This window comes from Rhamphochromis longiceps, linkage group LG17, assembly GCF_057381845.1.
Source record: "Rhamphochromis longiceps isolate RC_006_pf linkage group LG17, R_longiceps_female_GT1.1, whole genome shotgun sequence".
Taxonomy (NCBI): domain Eukaryota; kingdom Metazoa; phylum Chordata; class Actinopteri; order Cichliformes; family Cichlidae; genus Rhamphochromis; species Rhamphochromis longiceps.
Window position 1 is genome coordinate 39,386,630 of NC_140573.1, and position 17,529 is coordinate 39,404,158.

Below are 17,529 nucleotides of genomic sequence, written 5' to 3' on the forward strand. Positions count from 1 at the left end.
TAGCTAGCTCATTGGATGACGGTATCCTGCAAAGGCTGGCATTTTGTAGTTTGTAATTGTAGTTTTTCTGTAGTCCACAAGTTATTTAAAATGTAAATAAAATAAATTTCAAAGGTGTTTGTGAAGCAGTCTTCTCTTAGGTGTGCTTTTTCTATAAAATGACAGGAGGTATAATAGTGTAAAGTGAAAACTGAAATTACATTTTCACACTGTACTTGGACTGTATTTGTAGTTAGACAAACTGCAGTTGTCCTTGACATGTAAAACGTAGGGAAAGTTAAATGAACTAAGAGCAACAAGCAGAGCATTGATACAGAAAATGTATTCAGACAAAATATGATTGTGATTAAGTTTTATTTAAGAGTATGGTTTTCATGATGGCTTGATTTGTCCCCCCCAACACAGTCCAAAACACAAGATGGCTCAGAGGTTGAATCGGAACGACTGACCAGACGGTCCCCATGGTGGGTATTTGTGTGTGTGTGTGTGTGTGTTAAATTATCTTCAAGTTAAGTTACAACAAAATGTATACTCTGTATATAAAGGCAGTGTGGGGTTTTTTGTTTTTTTTTTGGGACTCCTTTTACAGCAAGATTTGAGGGTTCTGGTTGGTTATTAATTCCACCAAGGCTTGTTGCATCATGACTTGAGGGTTGTTGTTGTTATGCCCCTATGTGATAACGTTGGTTTACAGGAATGTGGCAGGGAAGATCACAGCGCGTCCCCCACTCAAACGTTTTAGTAGCTCTGTGCCCTGGGTCGACACTGAAGAGCCCTCGCTTGTGATGAAGGGGTAAGACGTGTGAGGAGGAGGATACTGCACTGGCTGCATCACCAAAGTTCTTTTAGCGCAGACCCTGATGCATAAAAATGGCGGCTCTTAGGTGCAATATTGGTTACAGTATAAGTTTATGCAGAAATAATTTTGATTGTCAACAGCAGATGTTATTGAGAACAAAACAAGAGAATTTTGTTAGTGAGAGAGTGCTGACTGACTTTGTGGGTATTAAAAAGAGAATAGTGAAGCTAGTTAGCAGAAACAAAGTCGAAAGCACAAACCGCAGAGACAGCAAACCACACAGCAGCCATCTTTCATGCATCTGGTCCATCCACATTTGCTTGGGAAAGTATTTGTCTGAAGCCTCTTTTCTATATGATTCAAGATTCAAAGTGTTTATTGTCATGTGTCCAAAGAAAAAAAAGGCATTTCTTTGTGCAATGAAGTTCTTTCTTTGCTGTCCACACACAGATGCCAATTAATATATAAATAGAACAGATAAAATACAAATAGTACTAATAAATAAAAGAAGACAAAAAAAAAGACAAAATATTGAAGTGACACATCTTTGCTGTGGACATTTGTGACATGTTTGTTTTTCTTATGGGGCACCGTATGCTTTCACATGTTTGGAAAACTAATGTAAAAGCTAATGCTAAAGATGATGGAAGTCAAGCGCTGAATAATCTCCAAATAACTGAAAGGTTGTGAAATTGCTTTATGGCTTTGTGCTATATTTAAGCATATACTCTGCATTGCTGGGAATGAACTGATTCATGCAAAACTAATTATAATTTCAAACATGACTTCATGTCTGAGAAATTACTGGTCTGCAGGAGGTGAATATAATTCCATGACTGCTGCAGGGGTGTCTCTCTGCTTGCTTTTGTTAGCTTCATATGCATGACTTTGGCATGTGTGCACACAAAATTGTGGTTTTGTAGCAATGGTCATATGTCATTGTGCAGCTCAAAAGTTTGTTTGAATGCCTAACCCGTGCATGCCCACAGGACAGCCTGCAACAACACAGACTGCCAGTCCGAGGAGGAGCAGAAGGAGGAGACAGTGGTGGAGAGGAGGTCCAGTCTCAGTGAGCTGGGCAGCAAACTCACCTCACTCATTCTGCCCCTTAAGACGTTAGTCCAACTAAATGCCCACCGCTACCGTACGGTAGCACTACTGTCTGCCAACAAACCAAGAGACTGACACATGGTGAAAGAGTTGATCATTTGGCTGTGCTCAGGTTCCAGTAGTTGTAACCTGAACGTCTTGTGATATCAGAGTTCATAAGTGGCATATTAATGTTTTTATTTTAGAATGGAATAACCGCTTCATTGCCACTTATGAACTTTCACTAGTTACTGAAATTTTGTGATTGTATAGAGATATTGCATCATAAATCAATAGTCATGTAACATTTTGGCATTAATGATGATATCAATTTTAAGACACCATCCCCATTTATACTATTTGGTCAACACTGCCCTGCTGCTGTGTATAATGATAACGGAGGCCTGGGTCAAAGTATCATTAATACCAGAAATGTAATGTGTCTTTAACATCTGATGTTCACATCCTTTTGTTTCAAAACTTTGAGGACGTTGTGAGACCTAAGTGATGAAACTCTTTCATGATGTAGATCTGTGCTGGACTAGCTTCTATGCTCAAGGGGCTCAGAGGCTTTTGTTTGAAATTCATCATTTCCTTCAGCTGGAGACTTTGTGTGTTTTTGTTTGTTTTTGGATGTGTTCTTTTTAATGCATGCTTTTTTTATGTGTTGTGTTATGACTTGTTTCTGCATTTTTTTTTATTTTTTTTTGATTCAACGTGATAACCAGTCCAAGTTCTCCAGGCTTGCTTTTGTCATCTACTAACATGCTCGGCCACCTGTTTTATGTGCAAACCTTGGCCTGTTCCTTTGTTTTCGTGAGGTGACAGATCATGCAAACTATGCAGATCAGGTGTTGTTCTGAACTATCCTTTCCTCTTTTCCTCCCTTTACATCTCTCAGGAATCAGGATGAGCTCTTTGTAATGCTGTAAGTGTGTTGGGAGAAAATACAAAGTGGGAAGTGATTGTGGATTCTGACTTTGTCTAAGGGGGGAAAACACTATTAATGCATGCAAAAGGCCTATGTTTATCTGGAAGGAGTGCCAGTCAAAGGCCACTTACGACCTTGCACGGACTCTAAATTGAAGCGGCATTCCTGCTGTTGACAGATCTCAGGCCAAAATTATCTGTTGCCTTTGCCTGATAAGCTAATGCTGAAATCCAGCTCAGTGCCAACTGCTATTAACAACTGCTGACATCTTTCTATGCTAACAGTGATGTGTATGGTTGTGCTTTGATGCAGTTATAAGATGGGTGGTTTAATGCACTTAACTGCATTTAAATTGTAATTTTAGCCAAGTCACAGCTAATTTACTGCCTGCTGTAATTAAGTTACCACAAATGACCAACAGATTTTACTGTGTTCATGACAGTGTCCTGAAATAAGCTAACTACGTCACAAGTATTTTTGGTAACTTAAGTCTTTCGCTTTATCTTTTTAACATTTTATCTTTTTTTTCCCGTAGTAACCATGTCTTACCTAGTTCGTGTCATAACGTTATTTCGTTTTCTTTAGGCCTAGCCCTTCATCCAGCCCTACATCTACAGAACCAGGAGCGGCCCAGTCTCTGTCCCATAGTTTAACCAGTTCCCGGACGGCAGCAGCAGTAGCCAGAGGTGGCAGGGGTCTTTGGCTTTGGCTAGCCATGATGGTGCTCCTAGCGGGTAGGCTCCTTTTGTTACCATTACTGGTTTAAACCTAGGAGAACCACTCCATTGACTGTATATAAAGGACAGACCGTGACATCTTCCACTCGTTTGTCATGCCCCCACCATGAAGTCTCAACGTTGATGCTTTGGCAACCCCTAAGTTGTGTAATAATGGTAAAGTTATTTTGGCAAATAAACTCCTTTATTGAGGGCCTAAGCATGCTTGGAAATTCATGAAACTTTACATACCTGTTGATAGTTGGTCTAATTGCAAAATCTTCCTCCACCTGCGTTTTTAATATCGCCCCCTGTTCAGTTTTTCTGAAAATGTGCCATCAAAATCAAAACTGCCATATATGCATTTGACACCAATATTGTACTTTGTTCTTGATACCGTGCGTTTTAAATCTTTACCTAGTATTTTTCAGATAAATTGCATCAAGGTACCCAGCAATAGCACAGCTGTAACATTCAAGTAAAACATCAATAATTCAGAGATTGTTATCCATGCAGAAGTGGGGGTGTTTTCTTAATTAAACAAAGGATTCTTATTGTTATCATTGTTTATTTGCATAGGTCTCCTGGCACTGCTGGCCAGCCTGGTGATGCAGCCAGCCGTAGACGCAGCCCCTGTAGGGACCGGGGACTCCTGGATGACCATCCAGCAGCTGCTGTGGCCCTACACAGGGCTCCGGTACAATGGCCAGCCCCCTGTCTAGTCGAAGTCCTGAGGGTCGATGGTGCTAGTGCTCATCAGCCCTCCAGAGATATTTATTGCACTGGGAGAGCAGAGGCTGTTGGGATGTTTACTGTGCCTGCAAATTCCTATAAGACTTGCATCGACAGCACAGGCCTGGCCTCAGGAATAGTTAACCCCATAGAGGAGTTTATGCATCACATTATGTTTGCTAAATAAGATTATCTGTGTGTATGCATGTGTGATAGTGCTGCTCAGCTGTTCAGTGAGCTGCTCCACCTGTGGCTTTTTAAACACATTTTATGTACTTGAGGATGCAGGAGAATACCAGCATTTTTAATGGAATTTTACCTCATCGGTTGCTGAGGACAGTTTATAACTTAACTCTTTAAACACTGGTAATAAAACTCTTAAGTGTTTATGAAGTCTATATTTATGAGTTTGCTAGTTTTGAGTGGAAAATGTGATTATGAGTTTTAACTTGTATTTCTGCATTATTACAGTTTCAACACAAACGTTTTTTTTTTGTTTGTTTTTTTTTTTTTGTATTTTCCATCTTCAAGTTTTTGCTGTGGTTGCCACAACTTCATACACTTTTGTATGTTCCAAAGGAGATGCGTGGATCTTTTCACAAATAAAGTAGCCAATTCTACAATAGAAGATGTGTGTTATGTGTATCCAAGTGTACAATTCAAATTCAGCTCTCTCGTTGTTGTATTTAGTCGTGCATTTTTAAGTTTATTTCACTGGGATTATGAATACATCAGGGGCCTTGTGGCACAAAGCAGGCTCTGCACTGTGTCGACAAACAAATGATGGGAATTTCTGGTCCGAGCGACGCCATCAGGACTCATGGTGTCCTGAAGCAAGTGGATGAAGGTGGAGTGAAACTCGCTGCCAGGATAATGATCTGGAGAAAAAGCTTCACTTGTTTCTGTGATCGCCAGCTTTCGACTCCTCTGAGCTCCCAGAAGGTACAGACTCCATGAGTCCTTGGGCACGGGGGAGGGATTGTGGTGCTCACACACCTGGCAAAGAGAGTTTTGCAAGTTGATGTAACATTAAAGCATATTAAATGTTAGCCAATTTCATCTCTGTTCTGTCTGCTCAACTATGGTCAGTAACCTTTTGGTGAGAATCAGGTAGTCACAAGTTAATATCACTTTTGCTTCTTGGTTTTGTGTTCTATAAAAAGCCTACTGTTTTACCTTTTTCATAGCTCTGGCTGCGTAAAGGTTGATGTTAAGAGAACCCAGGTGGTAGTCTGCTTTAATCTAGAGCTGCACTAGAGAGAATGGTAATTGGAGACTGCAGCCAAACCACAATTGTTGCAACTGTGTGCCGTGTCCTTGACTTTGAAATGGCTGCTTCAGAGACCGGGCCCAGGTCTGAGACCACATGCGGGGGGAGGGTGAATTGACAATTACATAAAATCGGGTTTTCAATAATACCACAATTACCTGTGATAGCTCTCAAATCTACTGCTGTCTGCATCAGACATGTGATTCTATAGCAGAGCCTGGGGCAGAAAACAAAGCAATTCAGATAAACAAGACCGGGCCGAAGGAGACTCAATATGTTTGTTTGCCGTCTGTGTTAATGTGCTGTTACTCTGCTACATGTGTAAATGCATGCATCTGTCTGAGCTTCTCTGCAGTGTGTGAAACTGAATTGGTGTTATGCAACAGAGCTGCTGTCACACATCCTGCAGTTAGAAACTGAAGGCATCGCTCAACAAATGTTACGCACACAATTTGTGGTGCAGCTGGTAAGACCAGCTAGACTTCTCAATTAAAAGGTAAACTCTAACCTGACCTTCATTCGCTTCATGATTCTGTAAAACGTGTTCACTTATTTATCAATTCTCAAATTGAACGTCTGCTGTTGGTCTTAGTACATGGAAGAAGATGCCTCCTCCTCTACATGGAGTTTTAAAGTTAAAAAAAAAAAGAAAAATAATGGTAATGAGATACAGATAACATTCACCTCACTTTACTCTACGTACCATAAAGTGGTACAGCTGGCCAAGTAGCACTAAGTAGACACAGGATTTAATTCTGGTAATTTAAAATATTTGAATTGCGTTTGCCAGTTTCTCGAGTAGAGAGGATAACGCTGTTCATACTGCATATTAAACTAACACAGTCCCCAAACAGCTGCATTTTGACAGAGATGTTATGTAAATGCATCTATTAAGGAAGTAAAAGAAAACCTTAAAATTTCCTGTCTTTGCACACTGCTGAGAAAACATTTCTAAAGAGATGTTTCAAATCTCTAAAACCCTGAATACTGAAACCTGCTCTGCCCATTATAATAAAAATGATAGGTTGCCAAAACAAGACACATCCTTGTATGCATCATTTGTCCAACATCTCCCCCGCCTCCCTCCGATGCTTCTTTGAGTTCTGCTGTTTAATTAAATCCCAGTGTTACTGCACAGCAGGAATACACGAGGCTCAGCTCTAAACACTCAGAGGACTGAGTAAAGAATGACAGGACGGAGCCAAAGTTATGTCTCGCTCTCCACTTTGAGCCAATCGGGTGTATTAATTATGCAATCGTTCTGAAAACATGTCCACCTCCCATTCTAAATAACTAAACACGTTTTTTAGTTTTAAAATTCAGCACAGTTTATGCAAAATTTTCTGGCACAAACTTTAGTAATTCACGTTTTCTTGGTTCATTAATTGATCAGGTAGCAGAGTCGTGCTAATTGGTACAGACTGACTCCAGTTGATTACAGCATGTTTGCATTTGTAAAGTGGATGGCGATTAATCGCAAACCTTCACCAATCTCTTTGAGAGGGATTGCAGTCGGTCCGAATCAGGCAGAGACAGGTTACCTCCCACCTGGCAACATGCTGAATCTCCTTGCAACCAAAAGTGGTCCCCACAACTTCTTGCGGTCATTCCCAGGTAGCAAAAATATTTTCAGCACAATCACTCACCAGCCACAGTTTTTTCTCCTGCTCGCACAGAGGTAGCCGTTCTATTTTTACTCTAGTGTGACTGAGGCCTTAAGTAGATAATGGAGTAAAATACTACATTGCATAAAGTGTATCTATGTGTGAGAGAGTACCTGCATGACCAGATGCTCAGCTCCACATTTAGCATTCCACTTGCTCCACGAGAATGCACAGGCAGAGGAAAAGAGGGCCATCTGTTCGTAGGCAGCGTGCTGTGTGAGTGGGTCCTGAAGAGGACAGAAACCCCACAGATCATTTCGTAATTCTTAATACTGCAAAAACACAATAATTAAATTGTTGTTTAAAACTACATATCAGGACCGCTTCAGGCAGCCCTGTGTAAATGCAGAAAAACGTATTTATCTTATGATTTCATGGGACACTTACATGCACTGTGTAATACAAACTTTGGTTCAAACCTTTTAACGTAATGCTACCATCAGGTGAAAATCTCACCAACCAAGTCACACGCTAACTGACATTTCCGTCTGTAGTCATTTATATTTGGTGTAGGGCTGTCAATGCTAACGCTAACGCAGTCATCGCAAATAACGCTATTTACTTTTTTTTTTTTTTTTTTTTTAGCGCAATCAACCCATCTGGAGCGCAGAATGACTCAAAATCCCTGAAATGTCTCTGTCAATGCATTTTGGGCAGTTTGTCCATTCTGCGCTCCAGATGGGTTGATTGCGTTAAAAATTTTAATCGTCATGACGCATTAACGCCTTAATGTTGACAGCCCTAATTGGTGACATGAAAAGCACTTATTCACTTCTTCAGTCAGATGAATGAAAAGATGCACAACAACTGGGGGTAGTCTGAGCTGCTTAAATAGTGGGTACCATGTGAAATATCAGCCGAACCTTGTTTTTCAATCTCCTCATTTAAAGGGGCGTTCAAGTCCATTTTTCCATTCTGAAACCCATTTGACTTCATAAAATGCATTTCAATCTTTGAAGGATTCTTATTAAGCTTCTCATATTAGCGTCTCAAATTTAGCATCTTGGTTTTGTGTTGCAGACCTTGGCAGTGCTGCTGACGTATTTGTGCGCGTATTCATTCACAAAGATGTTGACCCCAGCGTCGACCATGGCCTTCTGCAGGTCCGAGCCACTCATCCACTTTCCGATGAGGTGAGAGAGCCCCCCCTCTTGCTCTGATTGCAGCATACATTTATTATCCTATCAGTGACACAGATGCACAAATTGTAACAGTTAAGCCACATCTCCTGTTTATTTCCTGCGTCTTGCGTCCACAGTGCTCCTGCCGTCTTACCTGAATAGTGATGCTGATGTTTATGAACGCCCCGTTGACAGTGTAGAGAGCAGAGTCCTGGCCCAGTGGCCGGAGCTCCCAGCTCTGAAAAGGAAGGTTGGCGTAGGTTTTCTGCATCAGCGCAAACGCTTGGAAGGAGTCCATCTTGAAAGAGATTTTGGCCTCAGACTCATCATAGGAGATGTCGGTGATACCATCCATCCTCCACTGCTTACCTTTGGGAGTAGACAGTTTCAATATCTTTGACTTTGTGGGGTCTTTCAGATGTATTTCAGAGTGTGGTATACCTGCAGCATCCCAGCGAGCCACTTGTGGAGCTTCCAAGAAGACAACAGAGTCGGGCAGTGTCACAGACACCCCAATAAGAGGACAGGGGAGAGCCTCGTGGCCATCCAAACCAGACTTCTCAGCCTGATAAGAGAAGACCTGCATACCTGTCCTCAACACCTACAAACAAAAACAGGCATGCACTTTGAGTACAAGTGAGGTTTGATCTCATGCTAGCTGGAAGACCCTTATCTCTTCACCTGCACAAATTTCCAGCCATGGGCATATTGAATTTGAGGTGGGAGGTGAAACGCATCATAGTAGAATACTCCACCCAGAGGTGTGTACTCCATCAAGTCTACCACCTGGGCAACAGGGTTGATCACTGTGTGCTCCTCCGGGGGACCAATCGGATCCCTGACTGGTGAACAGACAGACAGAACTGTCATTAAGGCTTTTAGAAGAACCGCTGGTTAATTTGTCTGTGGAAATAAACACATTCTTTCTAAGCTAAGTTTACAATAATCATTGACATAGAGTTAGTTGTGACATAGTGTGATATGTATTTTTAAAACGAGTTTAGTTTATGTGCTTGCTTTTTACAGTGGGGCAAAAAAGTATTTAGTCAGCCACCGATTGTGCAAGTTCCCCCACCTAAAATGATGACAGAGGTCAGTAATTTGCACCAGAGGTACACTTCAACTGTGAGAGACAGAATGTGAAAAAAAAATCCATGAATCCACATGGTAGGATTTGTAAAGAATTTATTCGTAAATCAGGGTGGAAAATAAGTATTTGGTCAATAACAAAAATACAACTCAATACTTTGTAACATAACCTTTGTTGGCAATAACAGAGGTCAAACGTTTACTATAGGTCTTTACCAGGTTTGCACACACAGTAGCTGGTATTTTGGCCCATTCCTCCATGCAGATCTTCTCGAGAGCAGTGATGTTTTGGGGCTGTCGCCGAGCAACACGGACTTTCAACTCCTGCCACAGATTTTCTATGGGGTTGAGGTCTGGAGACTGGCTAGGCCACTCCAGGACTTTCAAATGCTTCTTACGGAGCCACTCCTTTGTTGCCCGGGCGGTGTGTTTTGGATCATTGTCATGTTGGAAGACCCAGCCTCGTTTCATCTTCAAAGTTCTCACTGATGGAAGGAGGTTTTGGCTCAAAATCTCACGATACATGGCCCCATTCATTCTGTCCTTAACACGGATCAGTCGTCCTGTCCCCTTGGCAGAAAAACAGCCCCATAGCATGATGTTTCCACCCCCATGCTTCACAGTAGGTATGGTGTTCTTGGGATGCAACTCAGTATTCTTCCTCCTCCAAACACGACGAGTTGAGTTTATACCAAAAAGTTCTACTTTGGTTTCATCTGACCACATGACATTCTCCCAATCCTCTGCTGTATCATCCATGTGCTCTCTGGCAAACTTCAGACGGGCCTGGACATGCACTGGCTTCAGCAGAGGAACACGTCTGGCACTGCGGGATTTGATTCCCTGCCGTTGTAGTGTGTTACTGATGGTGACCTTTGTTACTTTGGTCCCAGCTCTCTGCAGGTCATTCACCAGGTCCCCCCGTGTGGTTCTGGGATCTTTGCTCACCGTTCTCATGATCATTTTGACCCCACGGGATGAGATCTTGCGTGGAGCCCCAGATCGAGGGAGATTATCAGTGGTCTTGTATGTCTTCCATTTTCTGATGATTGCTCCCACAGTTGATTTTTTCACACCAAGCTGCTTGCCTATTGTAGATTCACTCTTCCCAGTCTGGTGCAGGTCTACAATACTTTTCCTGGTGTCCTTCGAAAGCTCTTTGGTCTTGGCCATGGCGGAGTTTGGAGTCTGACTGTTTGAGGCTGTGGACAGGTGTCTTTTATACAGATGAGTTCAAACAGGTGCCATTCATACAGGTAACGAGTGGGGGACAGAAAAGCTTCTTACAGAAGACGTTACAGGTCTGTGAGAGCCAGAGATTTTCCATGTTTGAGGTGACCAAATACTTATTTTCCACCCTAATTTACGAATAAATTCTTTACAAATCCTACCATGTGGATTCATGGATTTTTTTTCTTTCACATTCTGTCTCTCACAGTTGAAGTGTACCTCTGGTGCAAATTACTGACCTCTGTCATCATTTTAAGTGGGGGAACTTGCACAATCGGTGGCTGACTAAATACTTTTTTGCCCCACTGTATTTAAAGACCATCTTACCATCAAGTGCCTCCATCAGTGTTTGGACGTGGCTCACTTGGCTCTCTTCAGGCTCTGGACTGCTCCTCCTTGACCACAGACTGGCTGCACTCTGTGAGATGTGCATTCTATAGGAAGGAAAAGAACCCAGTAAATGAAGGAACCCACAACAGAAGCTTTCATCTTACCTCCCTCTCGCCTAACCTTTGGGTGGACTGCATCGCCGGGTAGACCCTGTTGCTGAGTGTGTGTGTTCTCAGATGAGTCATCCTGGCTAATGAAGATAGGTGGTCATACCGGGTGTGGAGGATGCGCACAGCAATGTCACTCACAGCCAGCTGCTTGGGAAGCTCAAAGCTGAGGCCTGCCTCACTGAAGCTGACACTCTTAAACCTGGATGGACCAGGTAGAAACACAAAGAGGAATAAAACATCAGCCTGTGTACCTACAGGCAACATTTGTACAAGTCTGTGTTTAGGTACTGTCCACAAATTTCATCTTCATCATAAGGCACAGCTACAAATGATTGACTTTCTTTAACGTTGGAATGATGTTCATTTCTAGCACCATATTTCTATTTTTGGATGGGCAGCATCAGAAGGAAAATGTGGGAGCCAGCGACATTTGGCAGATCATGGTGGTGGTCCCCCTGTTCAAAAGGGGTTTCAGGAGTTCGTGGACAATTAGCCCATTGCTGCTGGATGAGATGATGAGGCGTTTCTGGCATGTCCTACTAGGATACCCTGGGCTGACCTAGAACATGCTGAAAAGATGTCTTTAGTGTCTCTCTGCTGGCTTGGAAATGCCTCAGTGTCCCCCCAGATGAACTGGAGGAGTTGGCAAGGGTCTGGCTGTCTCTGTTTAGACTGCTGCCCCTGCAACCCAAACCTAGATAAGCAGCAGAAGATGGGTGGACAGACGGACAGTTGGTCTGTCTGTCTAACCGCTGTCTGGCTTCCTTCCCGCTCACTTAAACCAACTTTCTTCTGAATGGCTGCTAAAGAGAGGGTTGAGCTTCTGTGCTCACTCCTAGAACTGAAGAGTCTGAAGTGTGAGCGTTGACTCAAAGAGATTCCTTACACATACACTGATTTCACCATGTGAAACTTTAATATGAGCATCCACCACTGTAACAGTGGATATATAACAGAATGAAATTCTAAGATGATAGCTTTATGAACAAACCTTGGAATCTTATTGAGGTTGGCCCAGAGACATAGTGTAATGTTGTCATCTTTGATCACAGTCTGCATGTTGCCTGTCTCAGTGCTGACGTTTTCACTGGCACTCTGAAACCATGGACACGCAGGGTTTTGGACTTATTGCTATATTGTTACTATAAATCAAACTGCATCCTGATGTGTTATCATGGGAATAATCAGGTATCTTGTACCTTAAGGATCTCTTCAGTAGCAAGGTGGTGTTTTGAGTGAATTAGCTCCTGCAAATTTATGAGAACCTTCTGGTACTTCTGGCCCTCCTGGGGATCTGTAACATCTTTGAGGAAATCTTCCAACTCATCTACCAGCTGTAAGAACAGATTTGTTATGTTAGAACACACAGCAGATAACTCACTTGAAGACAAGGCTTTAGTTACCTCTATTTTTAATAGCTCGAGCTACTTTTGTCCTGTGCTTAATTTTTCATCCTGATTATTATCACTTAATTATTGCCAGTTAACATAAAGAAAATTGTTGCTGGTTATTATCTGATAATAGGGAAATAAAATAACCTTACTGTCATTGATCAACAAACACATACAGACCTGCAGAGCAAGATTACACTGCTGGAGCACAAGCGTGATGTTGACCTCAGGGTCATCTCTCCATAAACTCATGTATGTATTCATCTCTTTCTGTACTGCTGGGTCTGGTGCACCGTCGCAACGCATGTATCGCTCCCACTGGACACAAAGCATACACTGCCAGAAATCCATCAGGGAAAAAGAAAATGTCCATATCTACTGGACAGAATGCTTGTGGATCCACACCTTGGCTGTCTCCACAGCTTCAGTTTTCCATTTGGTTACTGCAGTATGATTCTCCTCCAGTAGATGGTGCAGTTCCTTCAACTCGGCCTCTCTGCGCTCTAGGTCCTGTCAGAGAAAGACATCCAAGCACACAAAGCATTCCCAAGTACTCTTCTGTGTATGTACATTTCTTCTTTTATGCTTCATTTAGGGTTAATATTAAACTGGGCTCTTACCTTTAGCTCAAGCCTTTCCACTTCCTTCTGCTTTCTCTCTCTTTCCACTCTCTCCTGTTCTTCTCTTTCTGCCCTGATCCGGGCTTCCTCTACAATGTACATGTTACAGATACAGTGCTAACAGAGAACACATCCACCAACAAGCGCCTATCTCTCCTACTCATAAACAGCTACATAGAGCAGTAGATCAGTTGGGATCCCTCACTTCCTGATACCCTGAACAGTTTCTTCTCCAGATTGACAACACTAATGGAGGTGCAACCGTTGCTCCCCTTCAACTAGAGGAGCAGCATCAGCCCCTGATCCTGCAGCTCCACTAAGTGACTTGTTCTCTGAAGAGAACTAACACTAACAAAGCTGCAAAACTGGAAAAGGTGTCAGGGAGGACATGTGCTGACCAGCTGGCTGGGGTCTTTTTGGACATTTTCAATCTGTCTCTGCAACTTTATACTATCCCTGTCTGCCTTAGGTCCTCCATCATTGTGCCTGTGCCAAAAAAAAAATCAGCTGTGGCCTGCCTAAATGATTACTGCCTAGTCGCACTGACCCCAGTCATCATGAAGTTCTTTGAGAGGATCCTCCAAAGACACATTAAGCAGCTAACAGACCTCAATTCAGTATAAGCTGGCAGACTGCAAAGGAAGGCCAGCCATATTGCTGCTGACCCCACTCACCCGGGACACGAACTGTTCATACCTTTGCCATCTAGGAAATGGTATAGATACATAAAGACCACTACCACCCGGCTGAGGGACAGCTATTTTTCCAAGAGCTGTGAAAGCCATCCGTCCACCTGCCCTTCCCCACGAACACTCACATCCAGTCACTTTACTCTAAAGACTGCTAAAGGCTTCTGCATTTATCTTTTTTTAAGTAAATCTTATTTATCTTTTCTACATTTTCTTTATTACCGAGAGCACCATTGCAATTTTTGTTACGTTCTAGCAACATAATGACAATGAACAAATCTTGAGAGAAGCTCAAAAAGTGTAACAGATTCATTTTTTTAAAAGTCAATTTCCCTTTAAAGTCTCAGTGCCAGAAACGCCACCTACACTGGAGGTTTAAATTAAGAGAGACTGCTCACCTTCCTCTCGAAGTCTCCTCTCCTCCTCCTCTTGCTGCCGCTTTGTCCTCTGAGCCTTGGACACCTTACCGGCCTTCTTCTGTGGCATCAGAGCATTGCAAGTGTAGTTTAACAGTGACAGTTCAGTGTGTACCTACTAGCAAATGGATATATTGCTGAAGAGAACGAAGCAGCGAGAAAGAGAGTAAGGAAGCTTCCTGTGTGTATCTTGAGCTGAGTTCTGTGTCTAATTGTCAAAGACAGACGATATACTGACTGCCTGTTGCTCATACCTGTTGTTTCTTGGGAAGCTTTCATTCACAGGAAAAAAAGACAGAGAGAAAGTTACAGAATGTCATGTTTCACAACAGAAATTCAAGAAACTATGTATCTATCTATATCTATATACACTATAGATAGATATAGAGAGGTGGGGAGTAACTAAATACAAATATTTTGTTACAGTACTTATGTAGAAAATCCAGGTACTTTACTTAATTATTTATTTTTCTGACACCCTTTTACTTTTACTGCCTACATTTCCAGAAGTAGTGCAGGTGACCTTTTGTGTTAGTGGAACTTCATAATCTAGCTAGCGCTAAGTGGCAGGTAATTTCAAATTCAACATTTCTATCAGCTAAAACACAGACTGTTTATTTACGGTTTTATTTCACAGGGAGAGAAAAGACTGTGAAATAACTTCACACTTAAGCTGATGATGTTTAGATTAATTCACTGAACTTTATACTGTCTACTGTAAAGACAATCTAATGAGTAGAGGAGTGGTGTCCGTGTCAGTGTAGAGGATGGACATCACCCAGGACATCTTGTGAAAACTGCTGACATCTTGCTAAATTCAGTTGTGTAAATTCACAAAGAGCAGCAGGTCAGCTGACCACAGCATGTACACAAATAAAATCTACTGAATCTCACATTAGACATTATTATGAGGTGTAATTCTTTTCCCTTTGCTGAGCCACTCCACAGATCTTAGTGTCCCCCACCTGCTGAATCTCACTTTAAAATCAAGAGTTAATGTTTAAATGTGGAGGCAACAGAAAACCGCTTCTTTTTTTCTTTTTTTAAATATTCCTTTCCACTGCATTGGGTCCTATATAACACATTCAAACTGGGCATATTCACTGGGATTATAATTTATGTTATTGTATTAATTTAGATTATTGTATTTGTGTTATCATGTACTAATAGTATAATGATATTATATTAATATAGCAGGAGGTTCAGTTTCCTTGTTAGAATTGTCCTACAAAGAGCTACTTTCTTTCTTGGAGTACATTTCAGAGCCTGTACTTTTCCTCTTTTGAGTAAAACAGTTGCTTCAGTGCTTCAACTATTGGTGGAGCATTTTTTTAACCCAGGTATCTGTACTACTTAGTTGTTCTACTTAAGTAAAGAAAGTCTGTACTTTTGCCACCTCTGTATATAAAGAGAGAGAGAGAGAGAGAAAGTGTCGAAGTTAAGAACTACGAAACTGTATTTCGTACAGTAAACTAATAGGTTACTACGTAATTGCGCTAACTGGTAGCCTGTAATCACATAGACCTTTAAAAATAATATTTAAGTTGGTCTATTATAAGGAAATAATAGAGGGGAAAAACCCTCACCATGTTCGTCCGCGCGTCTGGGTAACCGTGGCAACCTATACGCATGCGTACTTGCTATGTTTTTTATTTGCGACAGAACGAAACGACGTGCGACAACGTGCACTACGGAGTTGTCCCTTGCATTCATAGGTAAGGACGCAAGGAAAAGACATTTTTCTCTTCATTGGCGTACATAATATAACACGTGTAAATGTCAATTTGTTGCGCTTGGCATAAATGCGGTGCTCTACATGGTAATTCGTAAGCTAGCTGCTAAGCTAAACTTAATTTTGTGTAATGGTTTCTGTGTGCTCTCTCTCCTGACCTTCCCTTTCTCCTCTTCTCGTTTCAAAAGTGTGAAAGGCCATGTCCAACCCTTTAAAAACTGAAGTTATCAGGCTGTACAAAAATGTAAGTAAACTGGTGTTAAGAGAAACAACGCTGGGTGGTGTGCAATGCTGCAGAGCTTTAAAAATGTGTCTCTCCTCTCCAAACAAGCTCCTGTATCTCGGCCGTGAATACCCTCAGGGAGCAGCGTACTTCAAACAGCGCCTGAAGTCAGCATTCATGAAGCATAAAGACGTTACCGACCCGGAGAAGATCAAACAGCTGGTGGCCCGGGGGGATCATGTCATCAAGGAGCTAGAAGCTCTGTATTTCCTCCGAAAATATCGGGCCATGAAAAAAAGATACTATGAACCCGAAAAATAATGGCACACGCTGATAGCTCCAAGTGGTTTTCCTGGATTACAGTGTGGTAATCGGTTATTTCGGATTCACAAACACCTTTTAACACCTACCGGGTCCAAAACAAAGAACAGAATTTACATCAGCTGCTCCTTTATTAAACTCAACTAAGGTTGCCTCTGAAAGGGAAATAAAATCCTCTCTGGGTGTTGCAAAGCGATCATCACTGTCATTGATATTTTGTACCTAAGGCCACTCTTTCAATTTCATATACTGTTTGTAAGCCTAGAATATGTTTTATGCATTCTTTGTCCCATTGTCACATTTTAGTGTATTTAAAACAAATGCTTCACCAGATGAGTTACCCAGTGTTTACACCAAGGTGTCCAAATTGTAACATTGATCATTTGTACAAGAGGTTGTGTACTTTTTTTTTTTTTTTTAAAGCAGCTGTCTTTAATGTAATACGTGAGTTTTAGAATGTATTTCAGTGTATATATTTGTAAATACATGCTCACATTTTTTGAGAAATAAGTGTACATGGGAATGGATTCATGTGCTGTTACACAAAAGGCAAACATAAATGTTACAGATTTCTTAGAGTGGTGTCTCGTGTCATAATAAACCACAAACACAGCTTAGTGTTACTTATTCCTGCTATTGCAATCAACCTAAACCTTGCAGATCTAGTGTCAGTCTGCATGGATTCTGAAAAAGGAAGTTTTCATGAGACTATGAAATCCTATGACACAGTACTTGGCATGATTCAATGGGTTGTAGACCCACCTTTAGCACCAATAGCTTGAAATAATGTTTTCTTGAGGACTTATTCAGTCTCTCACATTCCTGTGGAGGAATCTTGGCTCCTTCTCTTTTCAGTGTTGCTTCGGTTTATTGAGGTTTGCAGGTATTTGTTCATGCAGCGCTCTGCTAAGATCCTGCTGCAGTGTTTTAATTGAGCTGATGTCTAGACCTTGACTGGACCATTGCAACACCTGTCTCTTCTTTTTAGGCCATTCT

General features: G+C 41.7%; 3 protein-coding genes across 4 annotated transcripts in view; 2 read left to right on the forward strand and 1 right to left on the reverse strand.

Annotated features, from left to right (window-relative positions):
• The window catches only part of irag2 (inositol 1,4,5-triphosphate receptor associated 2), a 28,299-nt gene extending 23,632 nt beyond the window's left edge, over positions 1-4,667 (forward strand). Inside the window, exons 35-39 of the mRNA XM_085386804.1 lie at positions 406-464; positions 695-793; positions 1,789-1,914; positions 3,405-3,553; positions 4,115-4,667. Coding sequence (XP_085242930.1) covers positions 406-464; positions 695-793; positions 1,789-1,914; positions 3,405-3,553; positions 4,115-4,257 — 576 coding nt within the window. The 3' untranslated portion in view covers positions 4,258-4,667. The remainder of the gene's footprint in view (positions 1-405; positions 465-694; positions 794-1,788; positions 1,915-3,404; positions 3,554-4,114) is intronic.
• A 192-nt stretch (positions 4,668-4,859) lies between these two features.
• dnai7 (dynein axonemal intermediate chain 7) lies at positions 4,860-14,499 on the reverse strand. Its single transcript, XM_085386805.1, has 14 exons — positions 14,240-14,499; positions 13,153-13,241; positions 12,938-13,042; positions 12,713-12,850; positions 12,341-12,475; positions 12,133-12,236; positions 11,152-11,340; positions 10,969-11,075; positions 9,004-9,164; positions 8,764-8,923; positions 8,477-8,691; positions 8,224-8,382; positions 7,315-7,428; positions 4,860-5,263 (listed from the first exon to the last, which is right to left on the reverse strand). The coding sequence occupies exons 1-14, from the start codon at positions 14,325-14,327 to the stop codon at positions 4,988-4,990; spliced, it is 2,040 nt and encodes a 679-aa protein (XP_085242931.1). The 5' UTR covers positions 14,328-14,499; the 3' UTR covers positions 4,860-4,987.
• Positions 14,500-15,912: 1,413 nt separating this feature from the next.
• lyrm5a (LYR motif containing 5a) lies at positions 15,913-17,146 on the forward strand. Of its 2 annotated transcripts, none has more exons than XM_085386590.1 (3): positions 15,913-15,972; positions 16,178-16,233; positions 16,321-17,146. In XM_085386590.1, exons 2-3 carry the CDS (start codon positions 16,189-16,191, stop codon positions 16,531-16,533), a joined length of 258 nt encoding a protein of 85 aa, XP_085242716.1. In that variant the 5' UTR covers positions 15,913-15,972; positions 16,178-16,188; the 3' UTR covers positions 16,534-17,146. The 2 variants fall into 2 exon arrangements, with proteins under 2 accessions (XP_085242716.1, XP_085242717.1); XM_085386591.1 differs by lacking the exon at positions 15,913-15,972 and adding an exon at positions 15,985-16,076.
• Positions 17,147-17,529: the final 383 nt, after the last annotated feature.

Bases quoted from the DNA above. Each gene is read 5' to 3' on its own strand.
- dnai7 (XM_085386805.1), bottom strand. From the start codon at position 14,327: ATGCCACAGAAGAAGGCCGGTAAGGTGTCCAAGGCTCAGAGGACAAAG. The intron at 13,043-13,152 runs GTAAGAGCCCAG...TTTCTCTGACAG, and splicing joins TGGAAAGGCTTGAGCTAAAG to GACCTAGAGCGCAGAGAGGC. The intron at 8,692-8,763 runs GTATACCACACT...CTACTCCCAAAG, and splicing joins GGCTCGCTGGGATGCTGCAG to GTAAGCAGTGGAGGATGGAT.
- lyrm5a (XM_085386590.1), top strand. From the start codon at position 16,189: ATGTCCAACCCTTTAAAAACTGAAGTTATCAGGCTGTACAAAAAT. The intron at 16,234-16,320 runs GTAAGTAAACTG...TCTCCAAACAAG, and splicing joins TTATCAGGCTGTACAAAAAT to CTCCTGTATCTCGGCCGTGA.